General features: G+C 35.7%; 1 protein-coding gene across 1 annotated transcript in view; it reads left to right on the forward strand.

Annotated features, from left to right (window-relative positions):
• Window positions 1–20,056, forward strand: part of LOC103756797 (dynein heavy chain 5, axonemal) — a 153,905-nt gene that overhangs the window by 31,205 nt on the left and 102,644 nt on the right. Inside the window, exons 26-40 of the mRNA XM_025894875.2 lie at window positions 200–403; window positions 2,236–2,316; window positions 2,400–2,804; window positions 2,951–3,069; window positions 5,278–5,414; window positions 6,408–6,570; window positions 9,324–9,435; window positions 9,758–9,886; window positions 11,256–11,455; window positions 11,560–11,713; window positions 14,017–14,283; window positions 14,484–14,612; window positions 15,013–15,228; window positions 16,876–17,022; window positions 18,644–18,816. Coding sequence (XP_025750660.2) covers window positions 200–403; window positions 2,236–2,316; window positions 2,400–2,804; window positions 2,951–3,069; window positions 5,278–5,414; window positions 6,408–6,570; window positions 9,324–9,435; window positions 9,758–9,886; window positions 11,256–11,455; window positions 11,560–11,713; window positions 14,017–14,283; window positions 14,484–14,612; window positions 15,013–15,228; window positions 16,876–17,022; window positions 18,644–18,816 — 2,636 coding nt within the window. The remainder of the gene's footprint in view (window positions 1–199; window positions 404–2,235; window positions 2,317–2,399; window positions 2,805–2,950; window positions 3,070–5,277; window positions 5,415–6,407; window positions 6,571–9,323; window positions 9,436–9,757; window positions 9,887–11,255; window positions 11,456–11,559; window positions 11,714–14,016; window positions 14,284–14,483; window positions 14,613–15,012; window positions 15,229–16,875; window positions 17,023–18,643; window positions 18,817–20,056) is intronic.

The raw sequence follows: 20,056 nt of genomic DNA on the forward strand, positions 1-20,056 counted from the left end.
AACTATAGTTCTGTAAAAATCCAAGCTAAGAACAGGGAGTCTCCCTGTGGCTGGTATATCTGCACTTTCTGTCAGTTCCTAGAAGTACTTCATTATTGGTTCCTAGAAGTAGTTCATTATTGGGCATGCCATAATTTAAAAAAACCAAAATCCCAAAAAACTAGTGGACATATGTTTTTTCTTGTTTAATTTATGCCAGGTTGAACAAGCTGCTGCTGTAGAGCTAGGTGATGAGAGCAAACTCACCAGGATGGTGGCACTGAAACCTTTAGACAAGCAGATCCTCGAACATAAGGATGTAAACAAAGTGGTGATCCAACTAAGTACTATTATTTTATCTCTTAAAACTGAAGCATTGGATCTTCTGAACAGCTTTTCTGAATTTTCAAACATCTGGAACAAGGTTAGATACATATTTAATATAATGTTGCTATGTCATGAAATCTAGATAAATTAAAAAAAATGTTATTGGTCGTGTAAAGAATTGCTCGGTAGGATGCATTGGTTTCATGGTAGCATTCATATACCTGTAATTCCTCTTCTGCTCTTGTGTTGACCAGAACTTGCAAATCTTTATCAATTAAACCATCTAAGCAAGAAAGCAGAAGAACAAAAAAGAATGTTGGAGCATAAACAAGCTTATGCTTTTATATGCTTATGCATCTATCTCACAGCATCTTGTCTGCAGATGTTATAGAAAAGAACAATTTAGCAGAATCTCTGAGAAATTGCAGACTACAAAGCTATTCCTGAATAGCTAGAACTGACTAGTTCTTCTCAAGTAATCACTGCTGAAAGATATTTTTCTGTTTCTTCACACACATACACACACAAGAAAAAGATAAAGTAAATCTAGGAAATCTTTCACTAATAAAGATTCCAAAGCTGAAGTGAATTTAGGCTGGTGGTGGACTTATCTTCATTAGGAAATGGGTCCAGTCACATAATGGTAAAGCTCCAGGGAGCGTTTTGGCAGGAGACTCTTGATGAAATAAAACCTTGTATACATTCTGACTAGTGAAATTCAGCTCTGTGTGGATGGACAACTACTGGTCTTACCTATCAAAGGTGCTTTAGTCAGGCTGAGAAACAAGCAATTAAAACAGTAGTAATCTTATCTTTGTAACAGCTCACTATTTTTAACTACCCCTTCCTAAATCAACTCATAAGTGACCATGTTCCCACAGCTGACTCTTTTTGCCAGGCTGAGATAGGGCATTTTCACCTCTTCATGGCTTCTGAGGTTCCAAATCTTAATGCTTAGTTACTTCCGTATTTTGAGATATTGTTTGAGCTAGCCACATGTTGATAGCATGTCATTTCATCCAGACAAGGCATATTCAGATTGGATGATGCAGTAGCATGATGTTTCTTTTTCACTAAAATCTTCTAAAGTAGTCAGTTAATCTGCTCCTTGAAGTTAAAATTCCTCAGAAGTTGGCACTGTTTCCCCTATCTTTGTAATCTCTGTGGGACCACTGGAAACTGTCACTGGTAACTCATTATTGGCCAGAGAAGTGCAAGCAGATTCTCATGGACCTCACAGTGCAGACTGTAGAGGAAATTCACTGAACTGGGTAAAGATCATTTGTCTGTAACTGAACTGAGAATCTAGCACATTTCTTGAGCTGGTGACACTGATGCTCTCAGCTCTGCAGAAACTGGCCTACCTTATGAAAAGATGCTCAGTGTTCTTTGCCTCTGAACAACCTTCAACAGGCTAAATGCTCTCTCTTCCCTCAGATTCATCCTTCCCTGCCAAGCTGTGATTTCTTCAAATGGCCAGTCCATCTGTAGCTAGAAACTGCAGTTAAATTTGCTGGTTTGGGAAGACTGAAGATGGCTGAGTGCAATTGCTCCCATTTAAATACCTGTTAGAGGATGCGAGCTGCCTTTGGGGAGTTGCAGGCAGAAGGGACACCGGGAAGGAAGTATTTCCAGCAAAGTTTTAGCAGCTACATTGTAAATTTTGTAGTTATATTTGTATGGATTAGGGATATCCTCACCCATGTCAGTTTTGGAGTTAGATAGATTTCAAGTTCTATAAAGCATACTGCACAAAGAGTGAGAGTCAGGAAAAGCAGTTCAAGTAAAATAATTTGTGTTTATAATAATTAATGCTTACATCTTCAGTTCTTTTAGAGAGGGAGCATTTGTATTTGCACAGTGCATCAGGCAGCTGAGCACCCTCTAGGTTATTGTAATACCAATGCTAAATAAACTTCTCTTATGTAGGATCCAGAGGAAAAAGTGAAGGAATTTATGGATACAAAACCAACAATGGCTGAATTTCAAACTCAAATCAGATACTTTTCTGTAAGTATGTTATCTTTAATAAAAATGAACTGTTCTGTTAAATTTTAGTGAAATTAAAGGCTGAACACTTGTGTTTATCTTAGCAATTAGAAATGCAAATCAGAGAACTGCCTGATCACTGTGCACTGCAATCAGTGGATATTGCAACAGAGTCATTGAAAATAGCTTTAATTCAGGAATGCCGCTCAAGACAAAGAACATTTGGATTAACTTTGACTAAAAAGTCTGCCACAGACATGGATGAAATTTATTCATTCATTGAAAATGTTAGCAAGAGGTTAAGCAGACCCATCCATGACCTTGACGATGTACGGGGAGCAATGGAAGCACTAAAGGAAATCCGAGAGAATGAGATTAAAATTGACATGACAGTTGGACCTATAGAAGAATCTTATTCTGTGCTTCATAAACACAATCTGCTCTTTCAAGATGGAAATACAGAAAGAGTTGATGGATTGGCCTATGCCTGGAAGAACCTAAACTCACAGGTATCGTAGCTGTATTATTTCTCAAATCATTATTGTGAACCCTCTTAATGTTGACATTTTAGAACAAACCTATTTTCCTAATTAAATTTTTTGTGCTTTGTTTCCTGCATCTTTTGTGCCTGATTTTTCTCTTTGTCTGCATATAGGCACAACAGGTTGAGGACTTGCTGCTGAAGGTACAGCCAGACATGAAAACAGATTTACTGAGAGGTGTTCAAAAATTCCAGATTGATACTGCAGAATTTTATAAAGACTATAATGAAAAGTAGGTAACCTGTGGTGCAATACAATTATACTTCATTAGCGATTGTTTGAAAATGGCTTATCTAAAGGGCTTCAGAAAATAAGCACAGCACAGCCTCACTGTATATATGACACCTGATAAAAGGCCTAATTTCAGATTAATGTAGGATAGACACACAGTCTTACTGTCACAGTTTCATTAGCATGATTTCAATGCTGAAGTCAGTAAAATTCCGTACGAGTTAATAGGTTGGGAAAAAAAGTAAATCAAATTCTCAATCCAGATCCAAATTTAAAGTTTTTTCAGGAGTCTAAACTCAACAAAGCACTTCAGCAAATATTTAATATTAAGTATTTAAGTAATGCCTTCAATGTGACTAGAGATTCCAGTTGTAGGTATTTCTTAATTTACTGAGTCTTAGTCTTATTTTTAAACTTACTTTGGCTCTTTTGAAAATTTAAATTGTGGGATATTTGTGGTTCACTGGACACTCCTACAGTAGCAACAAAAAAGGAAAGACAGGATTTGGCTTGCTGTGGTTATAGGTTAATGGTTCTAGGACAGTATATTCACAGTGTGTGGCTTTTGGCAATTAAGTTTATGTCAGCAGCTGACCCTGGGCACTCACTGCACACCAATAGCCTGTGAGCAGTGTGAAGCAGGCTGCTGCCTTGATGTTATGAACAGAATTCAGTTCACACATAGAGCATACACTCCTGGATGGCCTTGAAGAGTATCTACTCTTCTCCTGGGTCATATGCTTTTGCATTAATGGTCCAAAAGGTAACCAGGTTCTTGGCTTCAACCTTCCCTTCACCAGGAGTGGAAGTTCTTGCAGGCACACTAGCAGTACATTTGAGCAAAAGCTTTAAGACTCCAGCTATAGAAACAAGGTGAAATTTGCACCTCAAAGGAATCTATTGGAGCGTTAAGTTGGTAATGTGGATACATGCATACATAGTGCTGCCTGCAGGTCTACTCTCAGAGTTGTCCAGAGGAATTAGTGGAAATACCCTATGGCTGAAACCAGCTGTAGGGATCCTGAGAGCACCCCCTACTCCTTAAGGTTGGCCTGGGCTCAGGACCAACTAAGAGCTAGTGCCTCAGAGAGCTTCTCTCTTCCTTTGGTGACAGAGGACTCCCATGCAGCTGTGCAGGGCTGAACCCCCTGGGATCTGTTTTTAAGTTGAGACTTCACTGCTTGACCCCTGACCTACAGCTCCAGCTCTGCCATAATCGTGCCTGTGCCTGGCCATGGACCCTAGTGAACTGAACGTGGATCCCACTGCACAGACCCACTTCTCAGGCTGACCACTGAACAGCCTGGAACCCACCGGACTGTGTCTCATCCTAGCTACCTTAACTAGACCTGCTCCCGACCCTGACTTACTGACTCACCTTCCCTGCTCGATCTTCATGCTGTGTAATTATTGTGGACTTGTTTAAAGATCTGGACTATCATTTGAACCTGACTATCATACCCAAGCCTGCCCTACTCTTCCTGCTGAGGTACTAGGGGATCAGGCCTTGGCTGCCTCTGCTGACTGTGTTACTGCTTTCATCTGCCAGTTCCATTTTCCTTCCCAAGCAGCCAGCCTGCTCTGCTCTGTCATCCCCATCTGCCTGAATTTCTTTCTGGAAATAACCATAGCACAACAGAGGGTGGCATACTTAGAGTTCTCATCCCAAAGGATTGTGATGTAGCCAAAAAGTGGTCCCAGGAGTGAAATCTGGGGATTGCACCCAGTCCTACAGCTGAGATGTGCTCATTAGGGAAAATAATATTTTTTCTCTTATCTTTCTGACTACTTAATCATAGTTCTAGTACCAGCTACCAGAATTTTCACTCGTAAATTATATATCTGCTATCTTTCCCTTTTTACAATATAGATTAAATAATTATTAAAATATATTTTACAGAATAAACAGAAAATAACAAAAAGCAAACATCTGTAAACTATTTTAGCTGTTTGTCATATATACGGTAACCCAGATGAATTTTATTATTAGAAAATAAATTGGGCTTTCTTTCAAGGACTACTCAGTATGTAATTTTGGTACACTGAATATATGTGGCATTTTTTCTTTTAGTGTCTTTTGTAAAAAATTCTAGAAAAAATGGTAGAAAACATTAAATACTATTCAGTAATTATGTTCTGTGTTCTGTTGTGCTGCTTTCTGAAACCCATATGGTTGATAATTGTGCTGAATTTGCTTTGGTTTTTACAGGGGCCCCAGCAAGGAGAATATTCCTCCTCATGAAGCAAGTGACAGATTACAAATCTTTCAAGCCAAATTTGATGAACTGTGGAGGAAATATGTATCTCTCTCTGCCGGGGAAGAATTATTTGGTCTTCCTATTACAGGTAGTTTCTCAGGGGATAAGGATACCTGTTCCTAAGACATTAAATTTTTCTTGTGGCTCTTGCTAAATGCATTCAGTGCTGGATTCATTGTAGAAAAACTACTTGCAGTAAATTATTATGAAAAACAGCTGTGTGAAACTGGCTTTCAGTCTGCACATACATAAACATCAGGTGGAAAAATATTGTATCTCAGGGTCCAGATGCTTAGCTCTCTTGCTTTTTCTGTTCAGAGCTAAGCACATCTCCTGTCAGTATTCTGCCCTGTACAAATTTGGGAAACATTGCCAAAGAACTCAAATTGTTGCTGCTCCAGTTACATAATGAATTCCCTTGGGCCGTGCAACTGATCTGTAATATCCTTATGTCTCGTAGTCAGACACAGTTTGTTGGGAAGACTATGGTGTGAACTGAAGTTAGAGCAGAATACATGATAAGCACTTTAATTTGTGCATACTAAATTAAGCATACTTTCGTGTCTGAGGGCATATGAAATAATCACAATGTATTTAACTAGGAATTCCATTAAAGATGTCAGTTTTAAATGCTTTTATTGTCCAATATATTCTAGATTTTTATTTTGAAATAAATCCCCATCCCCAACTTCTGCTTCTTTAGTAAATAGTGTAAATTGAGATAGGGGATATTTTAGTTCTTGTCTAAAACTACATTGCCTTTGCCGTTTCATCTACATTTTCAACATTGTCTCCCTCACAGAGCTAGGTGCAGCATCTCAGTTATAAGATTCCATCTACTGTTAGAGAAGAATATTTATTAAAAAGCAGCAATCTAAACAATTACTGTGCATCAAAATCTGATGTCTTTACATAATTTAACTGGAAAAGTTTTTCTTACTAGACACCATCTAAAAAACTGCAAGTCAGATTTCATACATTTATTAAGTACCATTTTTAGAAATACATGGATTTATATGTTTATGAATACATTTGTACCCAATTAACACTCACAAATTTCTGATTTTAAAATTTGAAACAGAGTATCCTGAACTACACAAAATTAAACGTGAACTTTCATTACTTCAGAAACTTTACAGTCTTTATAATACAGTTACTGCTAGTATTGATGGATACAATGAAATGCTCTGGAATGATTTAAATATAGAAAAAATTAACAATGAACTTCTGGATTTTCAAAACAAGTAAGTTGTTTTTTTGTTAAAGTGCATACAATTTTTATTTCTCAACTCTGTGTGTTAATTAGCTCATGAAAATTGCTCTGCACTGTGGTGCAGTATGCAGCTAGAATGTGACCTTACTCAGCTAGTCTGTGAGTCACTTTAGGCTTTTGGGGTATACTGACGTGACAGCTTGCAGCTTATTTAATAAATAAGGTGCATAAACCTGTGACAAGGTGGTTGTAAGTATAAATAACTTTCATAGCTGATCTTCATATAATACTTTATCAGTGATTCAGTTTACAACTTGTTAGTCCGTGATGTTAGACAGAATTTTGAAGCTACTGTCTACTTCTGCACATTTGTCTGAATTATAATTGTTCTTTCAAGAAGGGTAGGTAGCCACACTAAATTCTGGGGGTTTATTTGTGACGTTGGAGAGCAATAATGTTTTCCACATTAAATGCAAAATGACTTCTAGTTGAAACCATGCTTTGCTGAAGTCAGAGAAATTTTTCTGCTCTGTTGGTAAAGATGCACCTCTTGCAGACCCAGACACACATTCTCCAGTGTGACCTCAGAGAGGCTTCACTTACATTTTGGTATTATTCGAGAGACTGAGATCAAATCTGTGTTTTTCATCTCATCCCAAATCTTTGAAAAACATAGGAAAGGTTACTTATGCTCAGGGCTTTTCGTCATATGGTTTTTTGATCGTGCCATCATTTTAGCAGGGTCCATTTCTGTATAAACTGAAGGAGGCAGGTGGAGATTTTCTTCTTTTTCTGGAAAAACTGACTGAACTGCCTTCTAGGCATTAATTTGAAAAAACTCTAAAAATATTAAAAATATTAAAAATTTTAAAAATAATACTAGAAATTAATGTATATGAAACATATATACTTCTGCATTTGGACAATGTAAGTCTTGATCTCATTTCAGTAGAATTCTGGAATCTACTTTGTGATTTTTTCTATAGTTAACTTATATTTTACAGGTTGGTAGGACTCACTTTATGCTTCCTTCTTCAGAACTGTGAAGGAAGCCATTGCATGGTGATAGTTGTGAGTTATGTGTTTCTCTTTGTACTTCATGTGAGACTCTTTTTTTTTTTCTCTCAATTGTGAAGCTGTTTTGAAGCAAGGTGACTACCAATAGACAGTAAATGCTTTTTTTGTAATAAAAGTCTAACCTAGTACTATCCTTCCTTTGGCAGCTTGCTGGCATTATTGCATTAAGCTATTATCTTCAAAGCTGGAGAAATTTAAACAGTGTACAGGGAGTACACAGAAATAGCTAAGATGGTATGCTGTGTTATGAAAGAAGCAGGAATACTGAAAATGCAATAAGTACTTCAGCCTAATTGTAAAGATACATGTAGCACTTTACTGTAGTTTTTTCTACTCCTTTAAAAATATTGATATAATAGAAAACCTAGAATCATGAAAAGAAGAATAAAAAAAATAACTGTAGGTGAAAATAAATCCTATTAGAAAGCAATAAAAAGGAGAAATATTTAGAGAAAATGCTGTGGTAGAGAGCATTATAGAAGTTTATAATAACATCTAGAGGGAAGTTTCCCTTTATATTTTACTGTAATACAGTGTAAAGAGAATGTCCAGTAAATTTAAGAAGGAAATTTAAACCTGATCAGTGGAATAGTTTTTTACCTTAATATGCAGGTAATAGAATTTGCTGTTAGAAAATACTACTGTGACTAAGACAAAGGAAGAAGTTATTAGTATTAAAAAAATGCCATTTTCATTACCAAACTGAGAGATTCCATTTCCAATAGCCATCCCAAGACAAAGTTTATTAGAACATTACTTGCTGTGCCTCAGGATAGAAGTAGCCAGGAACTGCCTCTTAAAGCCTTATCAATACAAGGCAGAGTATAATTTCCCATTCTGCAATGCTTTTCTCTAGCCTGTTTAATACCATCTATTGTTGGATTCAGGATGAAAGACCATAAAAATTGTTGTAGTGCCTGACAGTATGCATATGTTCATGTACCTCTTACTAGCAAGCAGTGAAGAGTTTGCATATGCTCCAGCATTGTGTGACAGATCTGCCTGATTTTGAGCTGTGAAAAATTGGGAATTTCTTTGAAGGATTTTTTCATTATGACTTGGTTTTATGCAGCTTTTAGTTTCTGCAACTGAGCGGTAAGAGAACTGCTGTCAGTCTTTGGTCTGTAGCTTTGGCAGATGAAAATTGGCATGACTTGTTAAAAGCAAGAGTAGCTGTGACAATTCACAGTACAAGAGGTTCTTAATTTTCAGTTTCTTCTTAAATTGTGCATAAAGATTTTCTTTAATTATCTTTTGTACAAACTCGATATAAAATAGGACTTGTTTGATTGAAATAGAAGTATTTTTCTGTTTGCAAGCAGACTAGTTTTAGTTTAGGATGTACTTTATTTTACTTGAAAAATATATTTTGTTTAATCATTTTACCTTTTTACACAATCAGGTGCATTTTCAATTTTTATAATAAAACAATGACACTGCAAAAACTTAAGTTCAAACATGAGTTGCACATCAAATTAACTTCCTGTAGTTCAAACTGAAGTAGAAACCAAACCATTCCAGTGTGATCTGTACTGTCTTTAGCAGTGTTTCATGCCTGCAGCCACAAGCAATCCAGCTCACAACTGGATTTATGTTTACAGTCTACTGGTCCACTAGTTGAAAAATGACAATATATTGTACTATTAAATGGTAGATTTTACTTATTAAGAATAAAATATTTCTTCTTTCTTTTTGTGCTTTTTAAAGAATCCGAAAGTTACCAAAAGCATTGAAGGAATGGCAAGCTTTTCAAGACCTAAAAAAAAAAATTGATGACTTCACAGAGAGCTGTCCTTTGCTTGAAATGATGACAAACAAAGTATGTTCAGCATAATAATTTGGAGATAAGATTTACTTGAAACACTCCACTGAAGGCTATCATATATGACCATAAGATGCTTTCCCTAATTCTTTTTTATAGATAAAAGCAGCTATACTGTGACAAAAATCTAGTTAGGCTTAGTTACAGAAAAGTAAAACAAAAGACTTAATAATGTGATTACAAGAACTGTTAATGCTTTCAGTGGAATGGAAATCAAAACTCTTGTATTTGCTAAACAGATAGAGTGTGAAAGTATGTGATCATTCTAGTTCTAAAAATAATACAATTTTTAAAAAATCATCCCTATGGACTTTTCTAGGCAATGTTGTCACGACACTGGGAAAGAATTGAACAAGTAACTGGGCATCACTTTGATGTTGACTCTGAAAGTTTCTCTTTGAAAAATGTAATGGATGCCCCGTTATTAAAATATAAAGAAGATATTGAGGTACATGTACTCTTCTGGTGTTTTTTTTGTTTGGTTGATTTTTGTTTTTAAAATTAATAACTTGTGATTTGGGAGTCTGTGCTTTTGAAATCCTGTTTCTACTCAGCTTTGTAACATTAAAAAAAAATTGTTTTAGTTGAAGAATTCCTTTGAAAAAATGGAGCCTTGTAGTTGGTAGTAGCACTGATGGTTAGTTTATTTCCTTTTTATTGTGGAGAAGGCTTAAATGGATAGATGGTATTACACTAATCCTTCCACAGAAGGACTTCTATTGTTTTATTGTCATGCTTCTGATTTAGGATCTGCCTACTTTTATTTTTTTTTTCCCTTTAAATGTCTTATCAGAGAGAAAAAATAGTTGATGTAAGACTGATCCTGTTAAGTGCTGAAAATCTTTGGAACACAGGAGAAGTGGAGGATATGGGATGAAAGAGAATGAGGTTCTTTTGTATTTCAAAAGTGACTCTTCACAAGAGCACAGAGAGATGAGAAGGCTTACGTAGTGTGCACAAGCTACAAAGCTCTTGTCTCCTCCATTTTAGGGACAGCAGTTATCTGGCAAGTCCATTAGCATCATGCTTGTTACCTTTTACCAGGACAAAGCATAGCTAAAAATAAAGAAGTAAAACCCCAACAGTTTCTAACTTCAGTTCTGTTGTCACTTAGCTATATATGTGGTCCCTCCAGAGTAGTGACCTGTTTTATCTTGATCCACAAAGGAACATATTTAAGACAAAAACATGAAATAAAACCTCTGCTGTACCCAATTTCTAGACAAGAATTGTGAAAGGTTCAGAGTTCCAGCTTTATACTTCAGGAAACACTTTGAACCTACAATAGAATCCAATATACTCCTGAACCTGCATTTGGGGTCCAGTCTGAGTAGCTGAGTAGCTGGTCCTTTTCTCTTTGATGCAATAACCATTTTTATGACAGTCCTGTCCTCACTGTCTTCAAGAAGTAGTAGACAGTTATGTTGTCCATCTACATTCTATTCTTGGACTATTTATTGTCTTGATTGGTAATGTGTATTTTCCTTAAATCCCTCTGTTGGTTTATTTGATTTCAAATTTTAATTCATACAGAGAGGCAAATTCTGCCTGCAGATTCATTGACTCAGTGAATTTTGTGTGTTCAAGGTGCCAGTACTAGTGAAGATGGAGTATAGCCCATAAAATGTACCTGTTACAAGTAATACTAGAATATAGTCTTGTTTGTAGTTTAATAACTTTGAGTGTTTTGATGCATATTTTCATTAACAAGAACTTACACTGAAGTTTGGTTCTAGCCAATAAATTTTAATAGTCTTTATAGCTGTGCTTTGTATTAGTCTTATAGGAATGTAATTTACTATTTTAATTTTACACAGGATATCTGCATCAGTGCTGTTAAAGAAAAGGATATTGAAGCAAAATTGAAACATGTCATCAGTGAATGGAGTACCCATGCTTTCACTTTTGGCCAATTCAAAACTCGGGGAGAACTCCTTCTGAAAGGATCAGATATATCAGAGAAAATAGCTTTGGTGGAAGACAGCCTCATGATACTGGGGTCACTCATGAGCAACAGGTACAAAATTTAATAAATGCACATACTGTGTAAATCTAATCAACCCCCAAAGTAAACAATGAACATTTTATGTTATTTTTTCCCTTTAACTCATGTTCATACAGATATAATGCACCATTTAAGTCCACGATACAACAGTGGGTTCAGAAGTTGACCAATACTGCAGAGATAATTGAAAACTGGCTTACTGTACAAAACCTCTGGATTTACCTTGAAGCTGTGTTTGTTGGTGGAGACATTGCAAAACAACTACCTCAGGTATACCAATTTATGATAACAATATGTTGTACCAAGGGATTGTCACATCACAGAGTTTACTTGCCAGTACATATAATGCATATAAGCTCTGTGAGCTGTGCATAGGCAGTTCAGAAGAAGCTTTGCCAAACTGGGATCTTTCTGGTTTAACTGCTTAGAACTTGGTCAAACCTACAGAAACAGGGTTGTTTGCAATTCAAGCTCAAATGTTCCTCTCAGCTTGCAGTATGAGTGAATCATATGATAGTACAGGGTTCAGAGCTACTTAAGGGCACAAAATGGATGTATCGCTTTTGCCATATGTCTCTGTGTGCCCATATTTACAGGCTGACAGTTATGTTATTATTACATAATAATAACATAGGACAAATATACTGTATGAATTCTGTACTCGCTAGGACTCAGTTTAACGAAGTCCCACAGAGAGATGCTACAAGGCTTGGGAGCTGCATGTGTGCAGCTGCATGTGAACTGTTTCAATCTCTTCAAGAGGTTGAATTCCGACCTTCCATGATAGCAGCTGCAAGAGCGTTAAGGAATGATCTGGCTTCCTGCAGGAGAGAAATAGCAGAAGAAATCATCCTTTTTCTTAAGTCTCTTAATGAGGGGTTTTCATAAAATTTTAACACACCACAGTTCAATCAACTGGATCAATTAAGTTCTGTAACTTAACAGAACCATGATTATTGGGTAATTACTAGATATTAATTTATTTTAGGCCACATATAATTAAAGGATTACAATTTCCCAAATTAATATAAATTTTTGTAAGATAAATAAAGCTTTCTTAACTGTTGTTTAAGATAACAGTACTTTTTTTTTAAGTTCAGGAGATATATTTATGTTGTTAATGCTTATCAGAGAATCAATGAGCAGTTTTTGCAGATGACCAAATGCTGAAGCGCAGCTGAGCCATTTGATAACTGCTAAAGCTACTTCTTCCGAGGATGATAAATACATGAACCAATATTCTGGAAAAAAGCAAATGTGGTGACTGTCTTTAAAGAAGTAGGAGAAGGAACAGCTTGATGGAGGAGTAATGATAGATGAGCAGGCTTAATTCCAGTTTCTTGATGAATATTGCAACAAGTAACTGTTAGCATCTGGAAGTTAACAAGGAGATGAGTAACAGTCAGTGTGGATTTGTTAGGAACAAAACATGTCAAACAAAGCTAATTTATTTTTAGGGTGGGTGAGAAGCTTTGCGGATAGAGGAAAAACTCTAGTTGCCATATATCTTGATAGACTTTTGACATTGTCTCTGATACTACTACTAGGAAATGAGTTTTAGCTTGCTGGTATGTAAAATGAAGGCAGAAGAGTAGAATGCATAAACAGCAATAACTGATAACTAGAATATTGTACCTGGTTTTGGCCAAAGAAACACAGAGACAAATTTGAGACAGCATAGAAGAGGGTGGTAAGAATGAGAAACTACCCAGGAAGGATAATGCACAAAAAAGATTCAACAAACTAGGCTTGTTTGGTTTGAAGAAGAGGAAAACCTGAAGAGAAGATGTGATAAGTTTTTTTTAAATATAAGAGTTGCTCTCAATAGGAAGCAAAATACGTGTTCTCTATATGTGATTAAGGTTAGATATTAAAACAGAGTCACCAGTAGCAAAGATTGCCTGGAAAGGCTTCTAAATCTCCATCATTAAATATCATTAAACACCTGACAGACAGATTTTTGGGGTATGACCCTGCCTTATGGCAGACAAATTGCTTTGGATGGTCTTTTGAGATCTATTCTAACTCTCAGATAATTTATGACTTCATTACCATTTCATTTGTTGTAGGTGAATAAAGAGTTTTTAATGTCAATAAACCCAGTGTATAAAAATATTTATTCTTCAGCTCCCAGTTGTCTCCCTTCACCTACTATACCTTACAAGCACAGCAGCTTCAGACTGTTTATACTGGTTTTGTTTGTCAAGTGTTACTACTAACAACTTAGGTGACACTGTCTGTTGCTATTAGGAAGACTGTAATTCCTGGGAAGGCTGCTGTTTGTTTTCTGGTGTGTGTTGGAGTCCTTTTATGTGGACAATTTTGGTGCCCAACAGGAAGTAAAAGACATTTTCAGAGCTATGCCAGTGCAGTCTTTCTCGTGCAATTTGAACTCTGGTCATTATAAGCACTGATCATCATAAGCATGCCTATAAATATTCATGCATTAGTCCTGCAAAGAATACTTGAACAACAAGGGAAATATTAAACTGTTACCTTGTGTCATGGTATTATTTAACTTTTAGAATATGACAAACATGATGAAAAGCTAATGTATTTATCATGTACTTCAGGAAGCCAGAAGATTTCAGAACATTGATAAATCATGGCAGAGAATTATGCAAAGAGCCCATGAAACATCAAACATTGTGCAGTGCTGTGTTGGAGATGAGACTTTGGCACAGCTATTACCACATTTGCTGGAACAGCTGGAAGTCTGTCAGAAATCACTGACTGGCTATTTGGAAAAAAAACGGTTATTATTTCCAAGATTTTTTTTCATATCTGACCCTGCTCTTTTGGAAATCCTTGGTCAAGCATCTGATTCCCACACTATTCAGGTACAAGTAATAAAGCAATATGTTTTTATGGTCAATATTACTAAGTGAGGACCATGGAGGATTTTGTTATTTATTTGAGAGAATTTCTTACACTGATGGAAAGATTTACAGAACATTCTAATACAGAATTTAAAGATAAAGTAAGAATGCCATATCTGATCAATTTATTCAAGTGGGTTTTTTTTCTGATTCTATTGTAGGCACATTTATTAAGTTTGTTTGACAATGTTAACAGAGTGGGATTTCATGAAAAAAACTACGACCAGATTTTATTGTTTGAATCTCAAGAAGGAGAACGGGTCAATATTATTGAACCAGTTTTAGCTCAGGTAATGAAAATATATATTGAAGTTTTTCATGACTTGATTTAAAGTAGATTTATGTTTTAGAGACCAACAGTATCACATCATGCTATTATTTGACTAGCTGAACGAAAACCTTCCAATGTGAACATCAAGAGCAAAGACTAGAAAGGACAGGACATTTGTGTCATTTTGTAACAATTGCTTTACCTGTTTTCTCAGCAGTACTGCTGCGAAGTGTCAAATCCATCACATATGTCTAGAAGGGCAGTGGAGCAGAAGGAGGAAAGGAATCTTTTAAAGATTCAAGAATAACAAAGAGGGAAATGGGAGTATGAAGAACTGGGATAAAAGTCATGTAGAGCTTTTGCTCCTTGTGAATTATTCATAAACTAGTTCTTTAAAAGTACTTTCTTGTTTATTTCAGGGCAATGTGGAATTCTGGCTAGGTCAGCTGCTGAATGGGATTAGGAAAACAATCCACACCATCATTAGACAGGCATCAGTGGTCATTAACGATTCAGAATTTAAGCTGTATGACTTTCAGGCAACGTTTCCCGCACAAATAGGACTTCTGGGAATTCAAATGATCTGGACCAGAGATGCAGAGAAGGCACTGAACAGTACAAAAACTGACAAAAAGGTAATATTTAATGAATCTTTGGGGATTTATTAAAAGCATTGTTTGTAATATTTTGAATATTGTGAAAAGTTAAAATTAACATGTAGGAAAAAGCATAAAGTACTAGTTAATTAACCAGAATAAAAAAGAAGCTAACAGGAAAACAGAATTATATAGAATGTGTTAAGAAGTCACACCTCCTCATTATCCTCCAGCATGTGCTTTAGAATTGTTCCTAATCGTGTGATTTTTCTGCTGTTCTGTTACTGCAGTCAGCTTGGGAAGGGACAGTTTCTCAGTTTGGGAATATGGGGCATCTTGTCCTATTACTTTCCCAAAATCAAATTAGGAAAGAAATAAGAGCTCCCAAACTTCAAGGAAATAACTGTGCTTTGTGGGCATTGGCTGACTCTAGCCAAATATATTAGATTCTTCGGTGGATGAGCTCATTTTTAGGGAGGGGAAAAGAATAACAACCATTTGAGGAGGTGTTTGTTTAATCCCAAACACGTGGAGAAGATGCTGTTAACAACCAAGGTGTTATTAGTAACACTGAATCTATGAAAGGGGAAGGAGAAGGTGTGGATTAGAGAGTTGCGTATTACCATTAATCAAGAATATAAAGTGAGATTGAACAAAGAACTAATAACACCATCTTGCCATAAAAGTAAGTGCAGGGCAATGGTCCTGTGCTGTACTTTTATATATATACTATATATACTTATTGAATGAAAGTATCAAAGTATCTAGACTATGGAGAAGATCATGTAGCGCTGCATTTTCTGCATTGTACAAAATTTTAAAAGAGTATAGATCTGGTTTTAAAATGGGTATAGACCACTCCAGTTCATAGACTAACTAGATGCCAAGATTCTTTTGCATTAACTAGAAAACAGCTTTTGTTTTGGGTTTTTTTGGGGAGGGGGGCTGAACTGTGTGTGTGTGTTTGGGGGGCAGGGAGGTAATTTAATTCTCTGTTAGTTTTAACCGTGTTTTTAGCATTTTTTTCCTAAGCAAAGAGTGTGAATTTTAGGCTGTGCATATATTTACAGAAAGCTAGTGGGATTGTTCAGGAGTATAAATGAGCTGCTCTTTCTGAAACCTTAGTGCTTTATAATTTATTGTGTTCCAGGAGCATCACTGACAGAGGCTCATGCTGTTTACATAAACCAGTATTATATTTTGTGGAATTTTGTAACCTATCTGGTACCACAAAATAAATCATTATTTTAGCATTGACATGTAAAATTACACTACATTTTCCCCCTCCTCTGCTTAGAGGATGTGACAGATCTCCAGGTTCCTGTTCCCCCTAAAGAGTAGATACTGCTTGGGCTAATATATAAAACCCAAACCCAGAGACTGATGGTTCTGAATATATGCCAGGATGCAGTCAGCTGAATGTATAGTAAAAGGAGCAATTGTCTTGGAATAAAATCTTATAATGTGACCTGTTCACCTAGATATAACCTTATTGTACTCTGTTGGGTAAGAATGCGTGCATGGAGGGCAAACTACAAATCCAAATTTAGGATTCCAAGCATAAAAAATACAAAGCAGAATACAAAGGTCACATATGTTTGCAAATGTTTGTTTATTTTTTATTCTAAACATTGGAAGAACAAATGGTGTTTCTATTAATATGTATATTCTTGCTGTATGGAAAAGGTAATGCACACAACGAATCAGAAGTTTTTGGAACTTTTAAATGATTTGATTGACATGACAACACACAATCTGACAAGAATGGAGCGCACAAAATATGAAACTTTAATTACCATTCATGTGCACCAGAAGGATATCTTTGATGATTTGGTAAGTTTTAGAAAACCTTTAAGGAACTTTCTGTAGAAGGTTTTGCACATATCAAAAAATGTAAAACAAGTCTTGCAATCTCTTCCCTTCGTGTAGCTCTAACATTAGTTCTGTGATAAAGCATATCAGATTTAGTTTGATTTCATATAGATGTCATGCAGAGATAAGGGTGAATTATATATAGGTATGTTAGTAAGTTCAGACTTCAATTTTTAAAATGATTGTTTATACCCATCATGCACAAATTCACTGTGAGCAAAAGAATTTAACTTTGAAAATTGAACTATTCTCTCACCTTGAAGATTTAATGCGTAATTTGATTGAAATATCAGCATAAAAAAAAGTCCATTTACTACTGCTATCAATCATGTAATTTCCAGGCCGACCTATGTATTGATTTAAGGTAATAGTTATTCAAAGGTAAAAGCAGTGAGGCTCCATATGTTTGAAAAGGGTAGCAAAAATAAACAGAAGAGATATTTTAAATTTTTTAATAACTGGGTAACATCAGGCTTTCTTTAGATAAATATATTGAATAAATGAAAGTATAATTATAAAAATGGAAGTAGAATAATTTTTAAAAAGCTTGCATGATGCAAACCCCAATAATTCAACACTGGATTGCTTAATTTGTGCATATGTTAGGAAGATAAAAATTAAGTGCATGTGTAAAAAAAGATAGAATATAATAAAGAAAAATACTAAGAGCTAGAAATAAAACTGCTGGCTCCTAAGATAGGCATGGGATTTTATACTCTGCCTGTAGTTTTGAATTTATTTTCATCATTATCTTCTTAATTGAACATTTCATTATAAATTAATTCAATGTCATATTATAATAAAATTAAATCACACAAAACTGGTTAAATTTATAGGGCCTGTATGTGAAATAAAAAGTCAGGCGCAAGTCCAAAACTGGGGAAAGGGTTCTTAATTGGTAAAGTAATATTATCCTTCTATCTCAAAACATTCTGTTCTCTGCTAAACATATCCTTTTGTGGTTGAAATAAAGTACAAGGAAGTGACTGAAATTCCAGAACCTCCTCTTCACATTACACTGTGTTTGCAAGGCCAATAACTACGATTACACAGTCTGTAAAAGGCTGGTGATTTTGAGATCAAGTGTCAAAAATAACGAATCAAGATTTATTAATATACCACAAATTTAAATATGTATGTGACAAGTACATACTAAAAAATAGATCCCAAATAAAGCACATAGACAGGTCTACAATGAATACATATGTATACAACAAATTCAAATGTTGTCCACAATTTAATATTTCTGTGAGTAATGGCACAGATACTATATAGTGTAACCAGTATTATTACTTCAGTTTTTAAGAAGTTTTCCATCACTGTTCTTCAATATCTCTGTAAGACACAATTCATAATCTGTGTGCACAATACAGAGTAAAATCAAAGTGGTCAGGAGGTTTAGAGCATGTCATAGACAGGTTTGAAAAGACTGTTCTCATGTCTTGACTCCTGACAGATTCCGTACTGGTTCTTTCAGGTCAGGAATTTGTATGAAGTAGGCTTTTTTTTTCCTGTATGGAATTTAAGATTATTTTTTTTTACAGTTTATTTCTGTATTAATGATTTTTCTTTTCCATTATAGGTCCATATGAACATTAAATCTCCATCTGATTTTGAATGGCAAAAACAGTCTCGATTTTATTTTCTTGAGGACTTGGATAAATGCATTATCAAAATCACTGATGTAGAGTTCACCTACTGCAATGAATACCTGGGGTGTACAGACAGGCTTGTAATAACTCCCTTAACTGACAGGTAGTTATAAAAAGAATGCAGTACATAGTATTGGAGCTACGGTTTAATTCCTTTGACTTAATACCCTGAACTTTTGTGTGTATCAGAATTAATTAGGTTGTGCTACAATGCTGCAATATTGCTGGTGAACAGCAGAGGCCAGTGCTCATATATTCAGCTGTCGAAAGCGGGTTGACCTCTCTTTGAGTGTTTGCTTGAGCTATATGAGGTGTGATAGGCATTGAAAAACTTATTTGTGCTCAAGATAAATATACCTGAACTCCATACACTTCACCAACCTAAACAGACTGGATCTAAAAACCAATATAGTGCTGCTTTCAATAAGGTAGTAGTTGCATGAGAATTTGGTATTATGGCAAGTGATTCATTTGAAGTCACCCTGGAGGAAAAAGCAGTAACTCAGGACATAGCATTGAATAACTACTGTCAGTATGGTTTTAAACAAGGCCTATAGAGAATTACAGGACTACAAACACAGAAAAAGCTCTGAAGGCAAACATAAGGAGAATTTTTTATTGCTGAAATGTTAGTTATACAGCATAGTTCAATAGATGCCTCTTTTCCTCAAGTAGCTGGTTAGTGCTTCGGCTGGGCAGGGGTGTTTGTTATGCCAGAGCTTGTTCTTTTAGGTATGGATAAGAATGTCAAAAACTGTGCATATTCAGTAATTTATGGAGTCATAGAATGATTTGGACTGGAAGGGACATTAAAGATCATCTAATTCCAACCTCCTTGCCATGGCCTGGGACACTTTCCACTAGACCAGGTTGCTCAAAGCCCCATCTTGAATTAATGTTGGAACTGTCTTTCCACTCTCTGTGCTACTAGATTTTATCTACTAGTGAAAATTCAGATTTTTGCCAATTTCTGAACCAAAATTATTCTATTCCCCATGAGCTGTTAAGAAAGTCAAAACCCTGTACTTGGATACTTGGCTTTTAATATATAACACACATCAGCCAAACTGTATGTTATGCATCCTACTGTTCCTGTGTTAGATTAGAGGTCAGTTTGCAGCACTAAACATGCAATGGATTAGGGGATATGGCAGCACTAACACACTGACAATATTTTTGCCTATCAGGACAGCCGGTATCAAGAAAATGTTGTAATTCAAAATTTATTCACAGAATTAAATTGCAACCAGGGAAGTGGTCACGGCACCAAGACTGCCAGAGTTAAAAAGGTGTTTGGACAATGCTCCCAGACACGTGGTGTGGTTTTTGTGTTTGTTCTTTGC

The sequence above is a fragment of the Manacus vitellinus genome, unplaced genomic scaffold (assembly GCF_001715985.3).
Source record: "Manacus vitellinus isolate BGI_N305 unplaced genomic scaffold, ASM171598v3 scaffold_17_pilon, whole genome shotgun sequence".
NCBI lineage: Eukaryota > Metazoa > Chordata > Aves > Passeriformes > Pipridae > Manacus > Manacus vitellinus.